Source organism: Cyprinus carpio, chromosome B11 (assembly GCF_018340385.1).
Source record: "Cyprinus carpio isolate SPL01 chromosome B11, ASM1834038v1, whole genome shotgun sequence".
NCBI classification, from domain to species: Eukaryota; Metazoa; Chordata; class Actinopteri; order Cypriniformes; family Cyprinidae; genus Cyprinus; species Cyprinus carpio.
The window spans coordinates 253,022-276,127 of NC_056607.1; the positions used below are offsets into that span (position 1 = coordinate 253,022).

General features: G+C 35.1%; 3 protein-coding genes across 4 annotated transcripts in view; 1 reads left to right on the forward strand and 2 right to left on the reverse strand.

Moving 5' to 3' along the window:
• The window catches only part of LOC109076850, a 472,477-nt gene that overhangs the window by 179,152 nt on the left and 270,219 nt on the right, over positions 1-23,106 (reverse strand). The gene's annotated exons all lie outside the window — the stretch shown is intronic.
• faim2b (Fas apoptotic inhibitory molecule 2b) lies at positions 3,033-8,920 on the forward strand. Its single transcript, XM_042733487.1, has 12 exons — positions 3,033-3,333; positions 3,958-4,021; positions 4,172-4,233; positions 4,342-4,406; positions 4,874-4,927; positions 5,037-5,087; positions 5,220-5,259; positions 6,038-6,075; positions 6,187-6,274; positions 6,420-6,515; positions 7,698-7,751; positions 7,883-8,920. Exons 1-12 carry the CDS (start codon positions 3,319-3,321, stop codon positions 8,027-8,029), a joined length of 774 nt encoding a protein of 257 aa, XP_042589421.1. The 5' UTR covers positions 3,033-3,318; the 3' UTR covers positions 8,030-8,920.
• Positions 13,928-23,106, reverse strand: part of rbms2a (RNA binding motif, single stranded interacting protein 2a) — a 40,863-nt gene continuing 31,684 nt past the window's right edge. Inside the window, exons 10-14 of the mRNA XM_042733413.1 lie at positions 17,044-17,094; positions 16,766-16,876; positions 16,578-16,655; positions 16,396-16,462; positions 13,928-16,168 (exon numbers count right to left, since the gene is read on the reverse strand). Coding sequence (XP_042589347.1) covers positions 16,403-16,462; positions 16,578-16,655; positions 16,766-16,876; positions 17,044-17,094 — 300 coding nt within the window. The 3' untranslated portion in view covers positions 13,928-16,168; positions 16,396-16,402. The remainder of the gene's footprint in view (positions 16,169-16,395; positions 16,463-16,577; positions 16,656-16,765; positions 16,877-17,043; positions 17,095-23,106) is intronic.

Sequence of the window (23,106 nt, forward strand, 5' to 3'; positions counted from 1 at the left end):
TCAGATGAACTTCAGTTCAATTGCATAATTCAATAATTTCATTAAACACATCTCTGTATATCTCTTTGTGTACACCTATAAAAATATTTTATATCTCACATTCAAGCAACCAAAAACCTTGTCTTAAAAAACATGTATTATATTTGAATTATACTGTATGATAGTTTCTTATAACTGTATAAGACGGTAGTATGTATTCTCGTGTGCTAATGTCATGACAGAACCAGGGACGATGAAGAAAGCACTCCTCGATGTCTGTAGAAGTGTTAAACCAAACATAATTTACAACAGCTCTGCATGGATATGATTTATTCTACCCTTTGCAGTTCAGAATTTTCTGAAAGAGGATGGGTTAGCAGCAAAAGTGGACTTTTCCATTTCTACGCAAATGCAAGTCATTTATTTCATGTGCATCTAAATGTATATTTGGTAAATGTATTACGCTTATTTTGTTTTCCATAGAGAATATGTGATATTAAAAAAATACCTTTCAAGTTTTGCAAAGCATCAGGCTGAGTATTTCATATGCATGCATATTGTCCTGCACGTTTCGTTGCACATGGAATGCTGATGGTGCACAATGGTATCCTAGCAACTGGCAAATGGAACCAGTGTGTATAGAGCTGATGTATGATATATGCCAAGATTTTCACCTTCATTTAAATAATGGCTCCAGGGGTTCAAGTGGGAATGGGAATCTTTGTTTTCCTTCATGCATTTTTTAACCAACAATTTGAAGACAATATCACTACGTTGCCATTGCAGTGTAGCATTGCAGCCCAGAATAATCTGACTAAAATAATTATTATCAGATTGTTCTGTTTGTAAAGTGTTAACCTGAATATCATGTGCCGTTAATCATGTAATATTCCCGTTATAGCCAATACTCCCTCTTCACATGAAATGTTAGGCTAATAAGATGCTCTTGGTAGAATGAGGATGAGGCAAACATGCCAGGAAACCGCTCACAGCTGTGGAACGGGACGAACGAACAGGGAGAAACTCAGATTGCATTGTGCCCTCTTCCCTTTGGCCTGTGTAGTTGTGGTTTAAAAGAGAAAGAAAAACTAACATTATTCGTTCTGTCTCATGTGGTCTTAATGTTTGCAACTCCTTTCTCTCGCTGTCTTGACAGTGCAACATGATTCTTAAGAAAAACTATAGAAGTAAAAGAATAGTTATATAGTGAGAAAGAGAAAGAGACTTTACAGCCACATATAACTACTTACATGTATAGTACGTGAAACCCATAATGCTTGCTATATACTGTAAGCGCGCCCTCTTGAGGTTTCTGTGCCATATTACATTTCAATAAACAGTTACATTAATGACATCAGTTTTAATAAAGCATTAAAATGATTTATGTATGTATGAATAAGTATATAAAATATAGATAACACTTTACAATCAGGTCTGTTTAGTTAGCGTTTGTTAATGCATTAAGTAACATTTACAATGAGCAATACATTTATGTATTCAGTGTAGTTTTATTCAGGTGAATTAATAAAAACAACTATGTTGCTCAGATCTATTAAATAATATTAACAGCCACAGCTTTTATTTTTATGTTAAACGCTTCGGAAGTGTTCCTGTGGCTCAGAGGTAGAGCATTGCATTAGCAGCGTAAAAGGTTGTGGGTTCGATTCTCAGGCAACACCATGTTAGGTTAAAAAAGAAATAAAAAATGTTAGCCTGAATGCATTGCAAGTCGCTTCGGATAAAAGCGTCTGATAAATCTAAATGTAGGAAGTATTTTCCATCGTTAGTTCATGTTAACAAATGTAACTGACGTTAACGAATAGAAACATATTCCAGATTCTACACAAAGTTACATTTGTTTTGTATATACATACATTATATATATATATATATCTATATATATATATATATATATATATATATATATATATATATATATATATATATAAAATGCAGTATGTGCGCCCTCTTGAGGTTACTGTGTCATACTACATCAACATGAACAGTAACTGTGACATAAATTATATTAGTTTGAATAAAATTTTAAGATATGATTTTACAAGGTATTTAAAGTTTCTTCTCCAGCCAATGTAGGGTGCAAGTTAAAATCCAACAATAACAAGAGAAAAAACACTGAACATTTAACATGTGGCACACACGTGAATTGTGTAATTGTGAATAATTGTGTCTGTGAATTATGGGGACATCCATATCGTACGACGGTTTACCCTGGTGACATGGAGGCTTCCAGTAACTTTAGAAATAAACCTTTAAACCTTTAAACACATAGCTCATTAGCACTGTCGAGTCATTACAAAACCAGTCTTACAAAAGCCATGAAGTCACCATTTCAAAAGCTGACTGTCACATGACCCAAAACACTCGTCATTATTATACAATATCATATTATAGCCTATAAAACATTGCTGATGTGCTTATACCTTATTGTTGCTCACATATGGTCATATATATTGTTTTTAAGCAACACCTGTGTTGCATTGTGGTCTATAAAGCTGCCTGAAGAGCACATACTCGCTCTCTCAGTCAAAATCAAGGTGTTGAGGGTCTGTCCATACAGACTTCACAACGCAGAACACACTTCAAGATTCCACCGAAAGGATGTTCTCAGGGACGTTCATGAGTGTGTGTGTGTGTGTGTGTGTGTGTGTGTGTGTGTGTGTGTGTGTGTGTGTGTGTGTGTGAAAGTGAAGTGACGCACAGCTGTGTTTTCTCTTATGGTTTTTGGTTGACTGTGGACTATCATCAGTGTTTGGTTGAAATAAAACGAAGCTGCATTTAGATCCTTCTATTTTTTATTTATTTACTTATTGTTATTATTTTTTCTTGACCCACTGTGACAATTCTCCACGAAGATGTACTGTACTTTATATAAAACTCTAGAGGATTAATGATGTACTGTACTTATTATATGTCTATGCATTCATTACCAACCTCACACTTTCCTCTAAAATAATGTCATCTTCATATGTACTTACACAGCATCACCTTTATCCTTCAGGCCGGGTTATCCTCAGTATATAATGTACTTCTTTATTCTATAGCAGAACTGTTTTCTAATGAAAAGGTTGCATCACAGCCCAGCGTCAGTGTTGAAGGTGGTATTTTCCCGCTCAATCCTATTAATGCCGTCCAGCACTGAGACTTTGCTAGAATGAACTGGAGGAGGGACTGATGGGATTAGCCTGAATAGACACTATAAGAGACTGGAGTAAATCTCCACAGTCACACACATGAAGCACAGACTGACCCACATCCAGCACCAAGGACTGCGTCAACTACATCTTCTGCCAGCAATAAAACAACAAACAACGAAATAAAATGACACAGAAAAAGGTAAGATATCATTTTATTGATGAATAGAATAGAATAGAAATCAGCAGACTTTCTTCAAACCCTGTAGCAGAAGTGGATTAATGTAAGACATGATATCAGTAGGCTATATAAACTAATAGTTTTACTTCAATGGCATTAAAACTGAACAAAAGATTTCACCAACACACAATACCAAAATAAAATGCAAAAACTAAAACATTAAACATACCATTCATACATCACAATCAAAAAAAACAAATAAATTAAACTTAAAATCTTAAATATCTCAACCATGCATCAAATCTAAATGATCTGTCCAATATCTGATGGTGTATTTTGCACAGATCTCTTATCTGTCCAATATCTGATGGTGTATTTTGCACAGATCTGTTAATCTCTGAACTGGACTGGATCATATTTATGAGCTTATAAACAACACTGCAGTGATGCAAACATTTTATCCTTTATTTTATACATTTATTTAAAACTTAAAACATCAGAGTTTGCCAAAGATGCAAGTTTGCTCAGTGTATTTTCTAGCCATTTTCAAAGTGAACTAAATGATTATTTCATGCCATTATTTGGCAACATTAATAGCTTCTATATTACATGCTCTTAATATTCTCTCGATATGTTTATTAACAGGTTGCACCAACAGTCCAAACTGTTGAAGGAAACATGCCTCCGAGCTATGAAGAGGCAAATGCAGGTATCTATCTATCTATCTATCTATCTATCTATCTATCTATCTATCTATCTACCAATCTGAAGGAACTTTTTCCTGAAAATACTTTCTTTTGTCATATATGTCATTTCTTCATATATCTTAATTTTATTTCATTTGATTATCTCTCTTTAGGATGTCCTGGTTACTGCTATGGTGAAGGAACTTTTTCCTGGGATGACTTGTATATTAGACGTGTTTCTTAAACAAAAAAAATATATAAAAAAATCAAAAAAAAAAATATGTAAAAAATAAAGCACTCTTAAAATTAAAGGTTGAAACAAATCCTTATCATATTCTTGCAGGTTTATTCAATTCTGATGCTGCAGCTCTTTTCAACAGTAGCAGTTATTGCTCTCTTCACATTCTAGTGAGTAACTGATTCTTGGTATATTACTAATAGATGACAATGTCTCTGTGGATCAAAACACTGTACAGGAAGTTTTCACAAAAATGTTTTTATTACTGATAATAATCAGAAATGTTTCTTGAGCAGCAAATCAGCGTATTAGAATGATTTCTGAAGGATCATGTGATACTGAAGACTGGAGTGTGATGCTGAAAATCAGAAAATTGATCACAGATTACATTTTTTACATTATATTCAAACAGAAACATTTCACATTGTAATATTTTCAGAGCCTCGGTTCACTGTATTTATTTTTGATCAAATAAATGAGCCTCGGTGAGAAGAAGAGACTACTTTCAAAAGCATTAAAAAATCTTACTGACCCCAAACTTTTGAACGATAATCAATGTTATGTATCAGTTATGAGTAAGCATATTATATTTTATATTAACCATTTGACACTCCTGATCCCTTTCTCTCTGCTTCAGTGCTCCAGTGAGGATATACATCCAGACACATCCTGTTTTATACTCAATCTCCAAATACTTAATAATTTCATCATATTATCAATATAACAAACTGTAACCATTTTTGAATTAATTTTTGTATTTTCACTTGTCCTGTATCTCTCACTATATTTGTATTTTGCAGTCTTCTGTTTCTTGTCACATATATCTCATTGGCTTGCTGCGGTGATTTGAGGTAAGTCAATACACTGTTAATAAATTGCAGTTGTGGTAACGTACTGGTTATACACTCATCTCTATATGGAAAATAATAAGGAAGACATTATAATATAATATTGGCATCCATCTTTTCATTTCTGTATTGCAGGAGGCAGTTTCCATGGAATCTTATTCTTCTTACAATCTTTGTGAGTATCACTTTAAAGATACATTAAAGGAATAGTTCACCCAAAAATGAAAATTTGCTGTAAATTTACTCACCCTCTGGTCATCCAAGATGCAGATAAGCCAAAATATTGGTCCATAATCCATAATAATGCTTTCTCCAATGAAAAAGTCCATCGCCTGTTGTCCTCTAACATCAAAATCCACACACATATCTGTTTAGAAATATCTTGTACTGTTTTCATCAGGAAGTGGGGCAGTGATGTATTTGTTTCTTACAAACACTAATTTTTTCACCTCACAATCTGTTAATTGATGGACTGGAGTGCTGTGGATTATGGATTATTGTGATGTTTTTATCAGTTGTTTGGACTCTCATTTATGACACAACCAATCAACTCTAAATCATCCAAAAACTATCAAGATAAACAACAAAAAAAAATAAAAAACCAATCATGATTAATAACAAAAACAAAAAAAAAAAAAAATAATGCATTTACCCCAAGCATATAATTAAAAATGTAAGACATTTATTTCTTTTAATGTCATCCACTTTGCATTCTAAACCAGTCCATCACCACAAGTGAAATGTATGTCAGCCTTTGGTCTTAATCAATTTCTAGTATTTTAGAATTTCTAGAGTCAAACTTTTTAAAAAATGATGAATTTCATACATTAAAAAAAAAGCATTGCAATTTACATTTCATTAATATCATTAAAATAATATTAATACATATATAAATGTTCTTTCCCCCCCTGTCATTTATTTTCCATGCTTCTCTCAACATCTTGCAAACACAGACTCTGAGCATGGCTTGCATGTTGGGTTTTATCTCTAGGTAAAGACATGTCTGTTGTGTGTGCATGCTTTTCCAAACAATTTTTTTTAAGTCTACAAGATATGTTTAATTTGTACTGAACATAACAGTACCTGTTCCTACTTCTGCCAGTTTCTACAACACCAAGTCTGTAGTGCTGTGCATTGGCATCACTGCCACAGTGTGTCTGTGTGTCACCATCTTCAGCTTTCAGAGCAAGGTGAGCAAATGCCAGAAAAAAAAATATCAATACGCTTTTGAATGAACATCAGTGTGTTTTATCATATTGCTGTTGCCCATGATATATACACATAGTAAAATACAATAATATTCCAATTCTAAAGTGTTGTTTTTTGACTCTCTAGATTGACATCACCTCTTTCCAAGGTCTTCTCTTCATTCTGTGTATGGTCATGTTTTTCTGTGCTATTGTCATGGGATTTGTGGTTCCATTTGGCTATGTAAGTATCCAAAAATATAAGTAAATAAAGGAAAATAAATGTTTACTTTGATGTTGGCTTGAGAAAGCCTGACTTGAAAATTTGAATTAGTTTTAAAAGCTTAAAGTTTGAAGCAGTTTTTTAAGTAGTTTTAAAAGCTCGCCATTTAAAGGTTTTAAGGTCATGCAATCGCTCTAACTAAGATCATCTACAAACCATTAACTACGCCTTTTGCCTCAATAAACTCATAATTGGCGCTTATTATACTATATGGCTGTTGAATGCTTGAATATGATTGGTTGACAAATGTGTGCAAAAAATGGTGTGCAATTATTTTCAGGGAAACGGACGGCAAATGTAGTTCCAGGCAGGTCTTGACACCATTATGAGTCCATATCACTTCGCCAAATGATTTCAGTTATTTCAAAGGTCCTTACAGCCTAAAACAGCAAAAGAACCAAAACCCACAATGAGACTGACCAAGCAAATGAAAATAAAAATGACAAATTATTTCCATGTTTTTGCCAAGAAACATGTTATTATTATTTATTTATTTATTAGTTATTTATTATTACGGAAAGCACATACTCTCTTTCTCCTGCTTTCTCTCCCTTACAAACCCACACACATACAGTACTGACACACACACACACACACACACAAACATACATGTGCACAGAAACATGTTGTCAGAGCTGCTCTACGATTCTATCAGTAAAATATTTCAATAACTTCAAAGCTACATGTCATTTCTCATTAGCAAAATACTATGGCAAACTACAAGAATCAAAACAACTAAGTGACTCTCTAACTAGTAGTAGAGAGACACAAACTCACAGACGTAATTCACACAAGACTAATTGATAGTTTAATGGCTGTAGCTCTAAAACTCTAGGAGTTATGGTCAGATATTTTAGTCTCAGGAGAAGAATACTGGATAGCAGTATGATGGCTTTCTCAAATCAACATCTGCAGCAGCACCTGAACACCCCAGTTTTCCACTCAATTTACCAAACAAAGTTGAGCACTGTATTTTATTTATTTAAAGGTTTGTTGTTGTTGTTGTTGTTGTTGTTTGTGATTCTGGCTAATAATACCAGTCCTAATCTGTGTAAAAAAAAAAAAAAAAAAAAAAAAACACACACACATTAACAGTCCAAATATAGATACTAGTCACTTTCTAACTGCTTTGTCTTTCGAAAGGTTCCCTGGTTACATGCGGTCTACGCCAGCATAGGAGCTATTGTCTTCACTATGGTGAGACCACTTGACCATTATGGTCAGGAAAGGATTATGGTTTTAAATGAAGATTATTTATCATGTGATTAAGGTGATATAAGGTCAGCTGACCTGTGTCTCTTTCTCTTCTCTCACTTCTTCTGTCCCAGTTTCTCGCTTTTGATACACAGCTGTTGATGGGGACCAAGCAATATGCAATGAGCCCTGAAGAATATATCTTTGCAACACTCAGTCTCTACCTGGATATTGTGTACTTGTTCACGTTCCTGCTGCAGTTGTTTGGTAATGGTAGATAATGAGCCATGCATATGTTGTAATAAAGTCCGTCATGTACAATACTGATAGCTAATGTTTCAAACTGTTCTGCAACCTCACCATTTTTAGAACAACACATTGCCTTTTATTTATAGTTAGTTTTAAAGAAAATCAACTCTGTATGAATGTTTTCTCAGGTACTGAAATATGCACTTCATGAGTTATTCAAAGGTCAAAGTCAAAAACTTGTCATGTGACTGACTAAATCAATCTGACTATATGCTGTCCCAAAATATGTTAGGATTCATTTTAAAAGTAAAGTAAAATTACAAATTAAGATTAAAAATGTCCATCAAATCTGGGCTTTTATCATGAACTATTGGCTTAAAGGGAGCTACAAAAATGAAGTAAGGCCTTTTGCTTATAACAAATTATTTTGTTTATATTACTCTTGTGTCTCAATAACAATTTTCACTCAGCTAGTTGTTGAAAGTTCAGATAGTTGAGTTTATATTAAGCTCTATTATTTTCATACCAATAATCTGTGTATTTTTATGTATATATAAATGTTATGCAGTCATTAAATTTTAATAACTGTGTAAAAATTAAGTGCAAAAAACATATATACAATATTCTGAAACTCTGTCATATAAATATTTGATTATCACAAATTGTCATTGTGAGATCATTCATTTTGCAATGTATTGTAGTATTGTAACTTTAACATCCTAACCTTTTAGGTAATAGCTTTCGAAGTTTTTTACTTTAAAAAATAAAAATGTAAAATGACGAGTTCTTGTTACCTTGCTAATATGAGAAAGCTAGAAAGACTGGACAAAAGAAGAAGAATGAATATACGAATGTCAGTACAAGTTTAATCGCGATGAATTTGTAGTGCTGTAGTGTAATGTTTACGAAAAATAAATAAATGAACAGTGGAAATCTCAATGATACATTATTGATAACACATAAAAATCAAACATAAACCATACAAAAAACTGAATGCTCATATATGGGCAATATCACATAAGCAGGAGAGTAATATGGCTCTATATCAGCACGGCATTGATTCAGCTGTACTTTAGGCACGATGCCGCAGGCATCTCAAAAACCAACATTCTTATTTACATTGTTGAAGAATAAAATAGATAAAACTAAAAATGGAATTAATGAACTTAAAAACCAACATTTTTATTTAAATTCTGGATGGATTATATAGAGAACACAAGAAGCTGTCTTAATGCTGTTACGTATGTTAAAGCTCATGGAGGAATGAGTGTGTATATGTGTTTGTGTGTGTTAGTCTGATCCCACTGGAAGAACAGCTTGTCATTCTTCATCACAGATCATGACACTTTGTTCAGGCTACCAATCACCTTTCCCCATACCTGTTTAAATATCCATATCTCCTACGCACTGGCAGCTTTTTGCTTGTTTTGTGGTTTGACTTTTGAAAAATTCACCATATTAAGGCATGTTTGCATAAAGGTGATATAAAAAGGTTTGTTAGCAGCTTTCAAGTGCTTCTTGCTTCGGATACTTATATATTCATTATATTGTTCATTAACAGTCGATAGTGTTTCCTAAAAAGCTTCTCATACTGAAATAAAAAACACACTTATGAGGCAGGGCCGTAACCACCATAGACATTAATTCAAAATAATTGAGATGGCCAATCAAATCAAAGTAGGCGGGGTTTATCGTTCACAGAAGCAGAGTATGATTTCCAGCGCAAATGAAGTGTCAGTTTAAAGTTGAATGAAAGCGAGGTAAGTTGAAAGTTGCAAACCATTTAATTTTAGTCAACTGTTTTACAATAGAAATATGGTAATTTTGAGAGCGAGATGAAAGTTGTGTATGTGATTATCTGTGCATCTCTATCTACAAACAATGAAGCTGTGAGTTTAGTCACTCACTCATTGCTAAGAAATATAATTCTGTATCGAAGCTGTATTATTAATGAAAGTGTTGTGTATGTGTATGCATCAATTAAACTGGCACATTAGTGTAGAACTGTGATTAAACTGAATTGGAACCTATATAAAGTTGGTCCCCCCCAATGGGACACAGTTACGGCCTTGTTACGGGGATCGAGTCCAATAGTTTTGTGCTATAAATAAGCACAGAATGAAAGCGAGCCTTGGTGAGCCCAGTCCCCAAGCGCCGCTAGTGAGGTGCCCCAAGAAGCACACAAGTCCAGGGTGTACATAACAAAGACCTTTTCCACTCAAATAGGGAATCAGGGTGATTAGGGGGAAAAGATGGTGGAGTGGGCCCTCACTCCAATAGGACACTATAAATCAGGAGTGCCCAAACTCGGACCTGGAGGGCCGGTGTCCTGCAGAGTTTAGCTCCAATTTGCCTCAACACACCTGCCTGGAAGTTTCTAGTAAGACTAGTAAGAGCTTGATTAGCTGGCTCAGGTGTGTTTAATTAGGGTTGGAGCTAAAGTCTGCAGGACATAGGCACTCCAGAGTTTGGTCACCCCTGCTGTAAATGCACTGAGGCATAAGACAGGGCTATAGCATTGAATATCCAATGGGATAGTGTCTGCTTTGTAACAGACAGCCTTCTAGAGTACCTTCCGAAGCATGCAAAGAGCTGCTCTGATTGCCAAAACGGGCTTTTTGTACAGTCTAAGAACCCGAATGGGCAGAGTGAATTAGGACCCTGCTTGTCCTCTAAGTTAGATAATACTAGAAGGGTGATAACCTGTGCTCTGTAGTGGAGAGCACCTTGGGCACATAGCTGTTTCTTAGTTTCTTGGCTTTACAGTGGGTTAGGCCCAAACTCTAGACAGGAAGAGCTGATTGAAAGCCCACATAGATCGCCTACTTGCTTGACTGATGTTAAATCCAATAGGAGGGCAGTCTTATGGATAAGCCACAGGTCAGCACGGTATGAGGGCGAGGTGGATTCAAGCACCGAGCTCCCCTCAAGGTTGTCAAAGAACAGACTACCCAAGGGAGTAGAGGTGCCTCATAGATGGGGCTCTAGCCTCCAAAATGGTGTTAGTTACTAACACAAGCCAATCATCGAGGTAATTCATAATGTGGATTCCCATCTCTTCCAGAGACAGTCCACGAGGCAGGACTGTATATTTATAAGCCACCCCCTCAAACGCGAATCTCGAGAATGGTCTTGAGGATTTGTCCATGTCGTTTATCTCAGTCAAGTTCAGCCAAAGGTGGCGCTCAAGCACCACCGAGTTGGCCATGGCCTCGCCGATTGGCTTAATCCCAAGCCTTGTCAAGAGATACGATCCTTTATATAATGAGCATGTGTAATTCAGGCTTTTATTCACATCTAAACAATGATCGACGCAAAGCACATCACTTATCAAAAGAGGTTTGTTTTAGTGCATTATGTTCATACATGACCAACTTGATCTTGTGAGTGTTCGTGAGAACTTCATTTACTTACGTTTGCATAGACACTGAGATGTACAATATTTGTGCATTATCAGCATCTAAACGTGTAATACTAATGTACTGACAACATCTAAAACTAATTATTTACCATAGGAAGAGAGTTACAAATCAGTCCTTACGAATATTGAAATCATGGCGTATATTGTGTTTATTTGTCGTCATAATAATAATAATAAAACTGCAGTTGATGTTTTAATATTCTTTGATAAAAGAAATAAAATTAAATAAACCAACAAAATATGAACAAGATTTTATTAAAAAATGGAATTCAAGAGTTCAGTTTAAAAAAAAGGCACAAACAAAAACAGAAGAACATTTTTTTGTTGTTGTAGTTTTTCTTAAAAAAAAAAAAAAAAAAAAAGTAACAGAAAATCAGAAACCGTGGCACAGGAAGACAAATTACCAGCTAAAAGCTCCGGTTAACATGCAACCAAACTGTTTATTCAGATACCTGTACAAAATGTGTAATTGTATAAATAAAGAATGTTTTAAAAAAGCTGTTCAAGAGACAAGCCATTTGTTCAGTACAGTATACTTCTGTACAACTTTCCATCTCTAGACATCTTGATACTGTCAACCAAACCCAAAACAACTAAACAGTCCATTTCTTGAGGCACTTGGATTACAGCTTCGCTACAATAACTCTGAATGGTTCTGTTGTTTATGGCTTTATCTGGTGAACAGCCTGAACACCCCATGTTAGCAGCAACACATTCTGAAACTATGAAATGAGCTCTTCATTGAAAATCTGAACTGATCGATGAGAACAGAGTACTGACTTTCACATTCAGCATCATCCCAGCTGTTAAGAAACAACAATAATTTAGATTTATGTAATCAATCTGAATAAAAACCAACACATTTCATAGTTTCAAAATTATGTTTAATGTTTTGTGTTAATGGATGAAATGATTTATCAGTTTGATAACCAAAATAAATCCCATTTTCCTTCATGAGGTGAACTGCATGGTATAACTTGAGAAATAACTTTAGTACAGAAGATTTGACTTAAAACATCAACAGTAAAATCACACTGAAAAGGTGGGCAAAGACGAGAAGTCAAAGTAATGGAAAAAGGTGAATTTAGGTGGGAAACATACTCTATAGGCATGTTGTATCTTGGTGGCGTAGCTATCTTTGGTAGCCGGAAAAAAATCATTCTTTGGGAATCTGAAGACAAGTGTATCACAAAGATTTCAATGACTGCCAATAGTTTGAATTTCAGCCTGAGTGATGGTAAACTGTAAAAGAGGTTTTAATCAGCTTCAATAACACAATTTCTTTGAATGTAATGTCAAACTATCCTAGAAGGTATTCAAGCTAGCAGCTATTTTTATGGACGGAGAAGAGTCTCTTAATGAACGCCATTTAATAGTTTTCAGATCAAAAACGAACGAAATATCAACAGCATTGTGTAACCCCACAAACAAATAAACCAACAACTTCATAACCTATATAAAGTGTTCTATAATAAACACTAACCAAATAAATTTATACAATATATAAGAATGATTCTTTCTACACTCTTAAAAATAAACATGCTTAAAAGGTTCTTCACAGCGACGCCATAGAAGAACCATTCAGTCAAAGGTTCTTTAAAGAACCATCTCTTTCTTCGATTTTTCGCCACAAAGAACAGAAAGGTTCTTCAGGTGTTAAAGGTTCTTTATGGAACCATTTAAGGGGAGGGGAGGTTGTGGCCTAGTGGTTAGAGAGTTTGACTCCTAATCCTAAGGTTGTGGGTTCGAGTCTCAGGCCGGCAATACCACGACTGAGGTGCCCTTGAGCAAGGCACCGAACCCCCAACTGCTCCCCTGATGCTGCAGCATAAATGATGCCCACTGCTCTGGGTGTGTGTGCACTTTGGATGGGTTAAATGCACAGCACCAATTCTGAGTATGGGTCATCATACTTGGCTGTATGTCACGTCACTTTCACTTTCAAAGGTTCTTCTATGGCATCGTGAAGCACCTTTATTCTTAAGAGTGTAAAGACATATATTGGTATGTGTTAGTGTATAAAAACACTGATTTTTTTTCATCAGCGATATCAAAAAGTTTCATTTTGGATATTCAAATTCTTTTAGAAGTGCATCGTGATTGACCAAGACAGTACATTTCAAGTAAAACAACAAACAGCACAGAGAAGAACATAAAAGAAACGCAAGAAAATGTCTTTCCTTTGCACACAAACGTATAAAAAAATCCTATTACTCTGGGATTTAAAAAGGAACAGCAACCAATACACACAACCAAACGAATTCATCACCTAAAAAGTTTTCAGAAAGTAAAGCTTTGCCCAAACACTACAGCTAATCTCACTTGGAAGATAAAACAAAACACATCAGTGAAAACAAATCATAAAAAAACAGAAAAACAGCAGCATGAAAGCGACTACACACGCTGAAGAACTGCTTCTGTCCTTCTCGATCCTAACGTCTGTTCCATTTCATCTTTTTTCCTGCTATACATGTCTCATGTATAACCCCAGCACCAATTTGTAGAAATATCTACAAAACACTGCACTGTACAGAACCAAGCCACAATAACACACAACCTGATGAGGACACGACGATGTGACACACTGCACACTTGTTTCACAAAACATCTGAAAAATAAAAAACAGGCCTCAGGCCAGCTAAAACGTAGATGAGTTTCTTCATGGGAACAGATTTGGAGAAATGTTGCATTGCATCAGTGTCTCAGAAATAGATGCTCTGCAGTGAATGGGTGCCATCAGAATGAGAGTCCAGACAGCTGATAAAAACATCACAATAATCCACAGCACTCCAGTCCATCAGTGAACATCTGGAGAAGACAGAAGCTGAATCAAATCCAGCATTAAGACGTTTTTAACTTCCAACCAAAATACCAGTACATCACTTTTAATAACGCTTCTTCCAGTAAAAAAAAAAAAGCCCATCCCTTGCTTTACATTAATATCCACCCACATATTTGTTAAGAGCTGTTTTGGTCATTTCCTCTTGTAAATGGTACTTGTTCTGTGCCAACATCTGTCCTTATTAATATGAGACTTTAACTGGAGAAAGCAATATTATGGACTCATATTTCAGCCGGAAGCAACAGTTTGTAGTTGATAGTACATCTTGATAGGAGCTTTTCTCTTCACAAGATGTTCGTTGAAGGACTGGAATACTTGTGGATTATTGTGATGTTTTTATCAGCTGTCTGGACCCATCCTGACGGCACCCATTCACTGCATGCAATGCTAAATTTCTCAAAATCTACATCTTGGATGATCTGAGGTGAGCACATTTTTATTACAAATTTTTGTTTTTCTGGGTGAACTATCCCTTTAAACAAAGAAAGAAAGTCAAAATGGTAGTAAAAAATAAACTTCATTGTAGAAAGTTAAGACAGACAAGGTACACTGTTACTTTTTTTTTTATCATAATCTACAAAACTTGCATAAAATGTAAGCCAAATAAAAACCAAATTTGATTTTCTTCCCTTTTCATGATTATATTCTCCTACTGCAGGTGTTTGATTTATACTGTCAAATACAGTTAAAAACAAAAGTGAAGCTTTCTTTCAAGTCTTCAAACCAGCCTGACACATATCTGCTTTACTACAGTTATAGCAGTGTGGTACTGAGAAACTTCATCAAGTCATGTGTTATCATCACTTTTATGAACTATTTCTGATATTAACAAACCACTTAAAGTCACTTCCTCGAGACTCCTGTACTGTAAGCCAGTGGAGCCCATATGTACATTATTACCATGAACATTTAAACCAGCTTTCAGAAACTCAACATATTTGGTGTCATTACTGTATAAAAATACTAAATCAGTCCCATCTCTTATTTAAGCTACAGTATCAAGAGGATACAGAATTTGAAAAGAATTTTTCAATTTTAAATAAAAGGAATCGATCCTGAACACTAACGTTAGGCACAAACTGTTTCACAGGTAATCATTCAATTTAAAATGCCCCTCATAAAATATCTTTTAATAAAATTCTAAATCATTCTCATTACTAATTAAAAAGAAAACGCACATGACTAGAGAATCACTATTTCTGCATCTAATATTTTATATGAGCTTGAAAGACAAAGCTTTATTGCCTTGCTATGCACCAAACTCCGTAATAAGTTAATGATTGTCTGTGACGATTGAATTAGAGTGATTTCATCACTATTACTTTAAAGATTCTCAAAATGGTGCAGCATAAAGAAGTGGCTTTAAATGGTTTCTTCACCAAAACACCTAAATATCAAACAACAAATTCAAAAACAGGACAAACAAAATGCACCGTTTGCATATTAATCTGTACAAAAATATCTTACTGCTGCTGACTGAAGAAAAAAAAAAGACAAAATCTTAAAAAAAAAGTTGCATATTTTACAAATCAAATTCTCATTTTTCATTTTTTTTGATCCTCCCATATTAAAGAATCAGTTCTTAAAAATAAGAATTTGCCATTTTGTGCATAAAAGAACACATTGTGTTTGCCTTACCCTTTTCTAAATCAACATGTTTTTTTTGTTGTTGTTGTTTTACACTTTTTTTCTGTTTTGTTATCAAAATAGATGAAAGATTGAGAGCTCTTTTGCACAGTGTGACAGAGTGACTCCTGAAGAGAGAGGAGTTGAACAAAAGATGAGTGATGTCCTTTTTGTCTCTGTCCTACAAAAGATCCGGATCCGCTCTGGAACTGTCTGTGGTAATCCACGAGTCTCTCTGAGAGATCCCCCTGTCCACAGCGCGGAGCAGCACCTCCAGAGGACCTGTGGGGGAGCGAGAGACAGGAAATGAGTCACATACTGTCCTACAGTACAAAAGTGTAGCATAATATAGTATACTGCAGAATTAATTATCAACACTAAGTTGGTTTTGACTCAAAAACAGCTTATAATAAAATTTGTGCTTTTATATAGCTGTTCTCGGAGTAGTTTATTATATGCAAGCTGGCTGCATCTGAAAGAGACAGCACATCTTTCATTTCTCGTCTTACCGTAGCTTCATTTGCTGTGTTGATAGGAATAATTAGTGTGTTCTGAAGGCAACCCCATGCAAACCCTCTCCACCGTTTTCCCACATTACATCACTCTATACAAAAAAGAAAAACTCATCAAACCTCTAAAACAACCGTGTTCAGAATCAAAAGCGTCTACTGAAGAACAAAGCTTGTCATACCTCTAATGTAACACAATAGGGAGTAACTAGGGATAAACGATCCATACACAGCTGCGTCATATATGCTTTAGAAATATACTGCGGGGCAAAATAAATAGTCATACATTTAATACTTTCCATCACGTTTTGATGGTAATTAGGTTCTACTGAGAGGACAAACTCTAAATTGACGGTAATAGGTCACCAACCGTGCCAGCGCTGCCGAGTGACAGGTGACTGAGCTGCTGGGTCATGGGTCCGATCATAGACGTGGGCTGAATGGACATCTGGTGATCCATAGCTGGAGTCAGAACGGCCCCCTACGGAGAGAGAGATGCTCAGAAACCAGTGGTGATTGCTAGATATCCAAACCAACATAGCACTTGCTTCTTGCTATTATAGTTAAGATAAAAAACACCCACTGCATGGAAACTTTTACGTGAAGTACCCTACAAAATGATATCTGAGCTCATATGTGAGCACTCACGGTGGGCTGCATGAGGTATGACTGATGATGCATCCAGGACGGGCTGTGCACCTGAGGACAGAGACAGAAACACTGCATATCAATCAACCCATCATTTTGGAGGGTCAGAATCATAGACTGAATTAAACGTTTCTCCAGTGGCGTGTTTTGAATGTCAATGACACTGTGGATAAACTGCAGGCAACCAGTCAGCTTATAGCTATCATTTTTAACCGATACTTATAAGGATTCTTAAATCCTTAAATCAACGTACTGCAATGTGTATGGTATCTCAATCAGTGCTTCATCCACAGAGGATGTCAAATAGCTTGTGGAATGTCACATTGCATTACATTTGCCTTCAATTTTTGGTTTTGGCTCAAAATTTTCATTTCGGCCTATTAGTAGTTTCTCCGAAACCAAAATCACAGTGCAGCCACTAGCAAAACAATTATAATGCATCATAGCAGCCAATTTTTACTAGCTCTGCCAACGTGTGTTTGGGTCCATATGCTGCTCATCTGAGGCCAGGTGCTGATGGTGACTGGAACGGGATGAGGTTTGCATCTGTCCTGTTTGCATAGCTTTTAAAGATGATTTATACACTGCATTAGGGCTGCACAATTAATTGAAATTAAATCACAAAGGCAATAAATCACGATTAGGCAGAAGCTGCGATTGTCATGCATATCTTTCAGTGAAGCACGGTTCTGTGATCAGCAGTAAATCTCCATCCAAAGGCCAGAGGGCTGAAAATCCAAATATGCCCCGAAGAAGAAATCCAGGAAATGCCTATTGCTGCAGCTGAATAATCAGAAGATTTAACTGCTTTCATTGATTCAACGTGACTAATAAACACACGACTACCTTATTATAATTTTCATCATAATAAAGTATATCTATAATGAAATGCTAATCGACATAGCCTTTATCACTGCTTAGAATACAATGAAATATTGTGTGCCTTAATTATTTTAAGAAACCACATCATCTCACAGAAGAATTTATTTTAAACACTTGACTAACGTTATGAAGTGAATTTGGAGTTAAAACATTATTAAATGCAGTATTTTCACGTGCTCTCAGATGGAGCAGCATTTACTACACAGAGCCATAGTTCACTGAGAAGATACGCAAACAACTGTCATAACCGAGAACGATTTAGTCGATTTCATAATCCTACAATTATATCGCCTGCGATTATGGTTGTGATATGTGATTATTGATTTTCTCAATATTTAGATTTTTTTTCACCCTCAGATTCCAGATTTTCCAAATATTGTCCTATCCTAACAAATCAATACATTATTATTACTTATTCAGCTTTCAGATGATGTATGAATCCTCAATTTCCAAAAATTGATGCTTATGACTGGTTTGTAGTCCAGGGTCACATTTGAGGTCTTTAAGATATATATTTTGAAAGAAATGTAATATTTTTATTCCACAAGGATGCCGTGTCGTGGCCTAATGCTTAGAGAGTTTCACTCCTAATCCTAAGGTTGTGGGTTCAAGTCTCGGGCCAGCAATACCACGACTGAGGTGCCCTTGAGCAAGGCACCGAACCCCCAACTGCTCCCCGGGCGCCGCAGCATAAATGATACCCACTGCTCCGGAAGTGTGTGTGTTCACTGCTGTGTGTGTGTGCACTTTGGATGGGTTAAATGCAGAGCACGAATTCCGAGTATGCATCACCATACTTGGCTATATGTCACGTCACTTTCACTTTTTTTTTTTTTTTTTAATAATGTTACAAAAGATTTCCATTTCAAATAAATTGTATTTATTTTATATATATATAAAAAAACATGCCTCTGTTGCATTGTTGGATGAGCTACTCCTTTAAGTATTCTTCTATAACTTTTCATATAATACAAATGTTAGGCACTAGCAGACTGAGCTGTGGCGTCATTACTCAGTAATCCGGCTCTAATGGGCCGTTCAGTGCGTTTTGAGCACGCGTGCCAGACCTACAGGATCTCAGTCTACATTATTTGCTTTTCCCTGCTCATCCATCAGCACTCAATAAGGTGTCAGAGTTCCCACAAGCCCCAGCTCAGCTGAGTCACTGCGGTCTAATATTCTCACTGAACACATGCTGTGAGTCACTCTGTGTTTCCATCTGACTGCTGTCGGCTTTGGCACACAATCAGCTTGAGCTCACTACTGCAACAAAAATGAAACATAGTCTGGACTGACCTAAAGTTTTCGGTACACTTTATAATAACTGCACGCTATTTATCATTAGTTAAGCATTAGAAAACAGTTAATTCATCATTTATAAAGCATTAATAGACATTAATAAGCAGTTTATAAATACAGATATAAATGTTTTATACTTGATTTAAAAGCATATATATATAATGTATTTAATAATTGTTTTTTCATACTTTATTAATGATCAATTTATCATTTCTAAATGAAGTATAGCATTATTTACACACCAGTTATTAAGGAGTTGTCAGTGGTTCATAAGATCACTTAGAAAGTGTAAGTAAATTATTAATAAACTATTTAAATGTGCATTCATACATCTTATTATTCAGACATATAGTTATAGTTACTTAGAGTGTTAATAAATGGTTTATTAACATGTATTTCTGCTGTAATTCAGGGTTAATTCAGGTAGTTATAAAACATATGTAGTTGTTAGTTAACTATTTTTGTGAGCTCATCTAAAGTGAGGACTAGTTATGCCTTGTAAAGCTTTTACAAATGAGATTTAAAGGCTGTTAATATTTCTATGTTCTGTATCACTGTGTTGTGTTTGTTTCATTTTTCTGTTTAGAAGATAACTGAGCCTTTAAATATCCTTTATAAATGCTTTACAAGGCATAACTAGTCCTCACTTTAGATGAGCTCACATAAATAGTTAACTGACCATTACTAAATGCTTTATAACTACCTGAATTTACTACATTTACTTACAATTTCTTGTGAACTTATGAATCACTGGCAACTCCTAAATAACTGGTTTGTAATTAATGCTATACTTTATTGAGAAATGATAAATTGATCATGAATAAAGTATGATAATACGATGATTAAACACATTATAGATATGCTTTTAAATCAAGAATAAAGCATTTATATCTGTATTTATAAACTGCTTATTTATGTCTATTAATGCTTTATAAATTATGAATTTTCTGTTTACTAATGCTTAATTAATGATCAATAGTGTGCAGTTATTATAAAGTGTTACCAAGTTTTCTAATAACACACAGAAACAGGTAATAAGAAATGTAGAGCTGAAACAACTAATCGATTTAATCGATTAAAGTCGATTATTAAAATAGTTGTCAACTAATTTAGTAATCGATTCGTTGCTAAATAATTTTTATTTGCCGTAGGCGGCTCATTTCGTGCATATTTTAAATCTGCGGTGACCAAAGTGTGGCAGTAATGAGCCACCGGAGGTTTTACTCAGCCAGTACAGCAGGAGAAGTAGCAACTAGCCAATAGCTGGCCTCGTTTTATGTCACGTGCTTCCCGCACAGCGTCTCTGCTGCATTCAGCGTGATGGGTGAGGCAGGCGGCAGTGGAGTAAGCTCGAGAAAGAAAAAGAAAAAAGCGGAAGATAAAACTAATCGGACGAAGTCATCGAAAGTGTGGGAGCACTTTACTTTGAGCCTTCAAAAAAGAAGAGTAACCTGTAAACTGCGGTTGTTTTCTGTGGCAGGAAACATATCCTCTAAAAAGAGCAAGCCTAAGCCCTGAACATTTGGACATGTTGACCTTTTTGCACTGCAATGCAAAGTTTTTCTCCAAAATAATGAGTGAATAGTGTTCTGCCTCATTTCCCACAGGTAGTCGAATTCCTGTCAGTTCAGGCATAAGCGGTTTTGTTAACATTTTATCGCTTTATTACATTTTTGAATTTTGCACTGTTATAAGGACCACTAACGTTACATATTTAAATCCGATGAAAATCACAGTGTGCAAAGACTTTTATTTGTGCAGATTCTGCAGTACAATGTTGTTTGCAAATGTTTAGTCATAAAAGCTGATAACATTGCTTTTTAACAATTAACATTTAAAGCTTTATCGTTTACCAGTTCATAATTCAGTCTTGCAGCCTAATTATGACTGAATGAGAGAGGTTAATGTTTAAATGTATTTGAAATGCACTTTTTTTCTAAGTATTCACTGCTCTTTTTCACACAGCAGGTTTTTTGTGTGTGTCCAATTTTTTTCTGGACAACCTTCTGATGGATTTTACTTTAAATTTTACTTTAAAATGTGAGTTCCATTCAGGTTTCATGCCATTGGCACTTTATTCGAAGGATTGTTTACAATTTCACAGCATAAGCTATAAAGCTGTTTCCCCCAGGTATAAGCTGTGTGTTTACAGGAAAAAAAAATAATAAAATGCATTTTACTGCAATTTTATTCTGTTTTATTCTTATTCTTCGTGAAAATATGTTCTGAAAGATTCCTTAATAAGCTTTGTTCGGGATGTTAAACTACTTTAGGAGCCCTAAGGACTGCCATGGTGAAAACATTATTTGAAATCTCCTTGTGAAATTTGCTAGAGTATGTATGAGTCAGTGTTTTGATTGCAGAAGAGTTCGACAAAGGATAACTAACACATAATAAAACACAACTCCAGGTATGTTTTTGATGAGGATATGACAATGCAAAATGGTTAAAATCTCTAAAAAGTCTATGTTGAATGATAAAGACCCTTTGTTAATAATTTACTTGGGGAAAAAAATGGGCAAAACTAAAATATAACCGATTCATCGATTAATCATAAAAAATAATCGACCGATTAATCGATTATCAAAATAATCGTTAGTTGCAGCCCTAAAGAAATGACAAACAAGTAAGTCTGTTTAAAGACATGGAATTGTAAAACTGAGCAAAACAGTGAATTAACAAATGGTTTTGCTATAGTAAAGCATTTCAATCAACCATTATAACTCAAGCTGAGGAGACTAAACTCAAGTCCAATTAATTTCTGCATACAACAGAAGGCTATCTTCTGCTGCACATAAAGAGTTTTACCAGGTTTGTAAAAAGTGTGAATGTACTAAAACAGTGACCGAATTTAGTATACAGTTATGCAAACTTTATACCATACATTCAAATACAGGGATGCAAACTCATCATGAGTGAAAGGTGATTTAGACACCCACCCCACCAATATTTTATTTTGACAATATTTAAAACCTTTATTATTGTTTTTAACGTTACAGTTAAGCAGTTAAATTCACTTTAAAGATTCACTTTTCATTCATGGAGATGACATAAAAAATCCTGGTGGAAAACAAAGACTTTTAAGATGACAATTACATGAAATTAGCATTATATCCAGTAGATGGCAGCAGATGATCACTCTTTAGCTCAGTTGCCATTTCCACTCCATAGTTTTCATATCTTGATTTTGAATTTATTATAAAATGACTATTACAACAAATTTTAGTACTGTACTGAAGAAGTACAGTATATATTTTTATATTTAATTTAATAACTAAATTGCCTTAAAAAGGACACATCACAAAGAGTGTTTTAAGTTTTATCTTTAACTGTAGAAGCAGCTAAATATATTCATCCAACACAGACTTGTTGCTGTTGTAGTTTTTTTACACTTAATTTACTCTGTATCACTTCCACCCAGTGCTACAGTGAACACCAGCAGGGAACACTCTTTTGTCTCAGCCACGCTGCACGAATGCACTGTTTTCGTTCAAATCAAAGTGTAAATACACGTAGAAAACGTATTCTTGTGTCGCGGCTCACACAGAATAGTGTACGCAGTTTGCGTTAAGTGGATATTCTCCAAAATGGCGCTACTATGATGCAGAGAGACACAGAGGAGACAAATTGTTGAATAAAGTTGCTATTTTTGTTTTCTGCGTGTACAAAAAGTATTCTTGTCGCTTTATAACGTTACAGTTGAACCACTGATTGCAGATGGATTATTCTTTCATACTTGTCTGGACTTTAAAAGTGTAACTTACTTGGCAGTCAATGGGACAGTCACAGGCCTTCCGGTTTTCATCCAAAATATCTTATATTGTATTCTGAAGATGAACAAAGCTTTTTACGGGTTTGGAAAGACATGGGGGTAAGTGATTA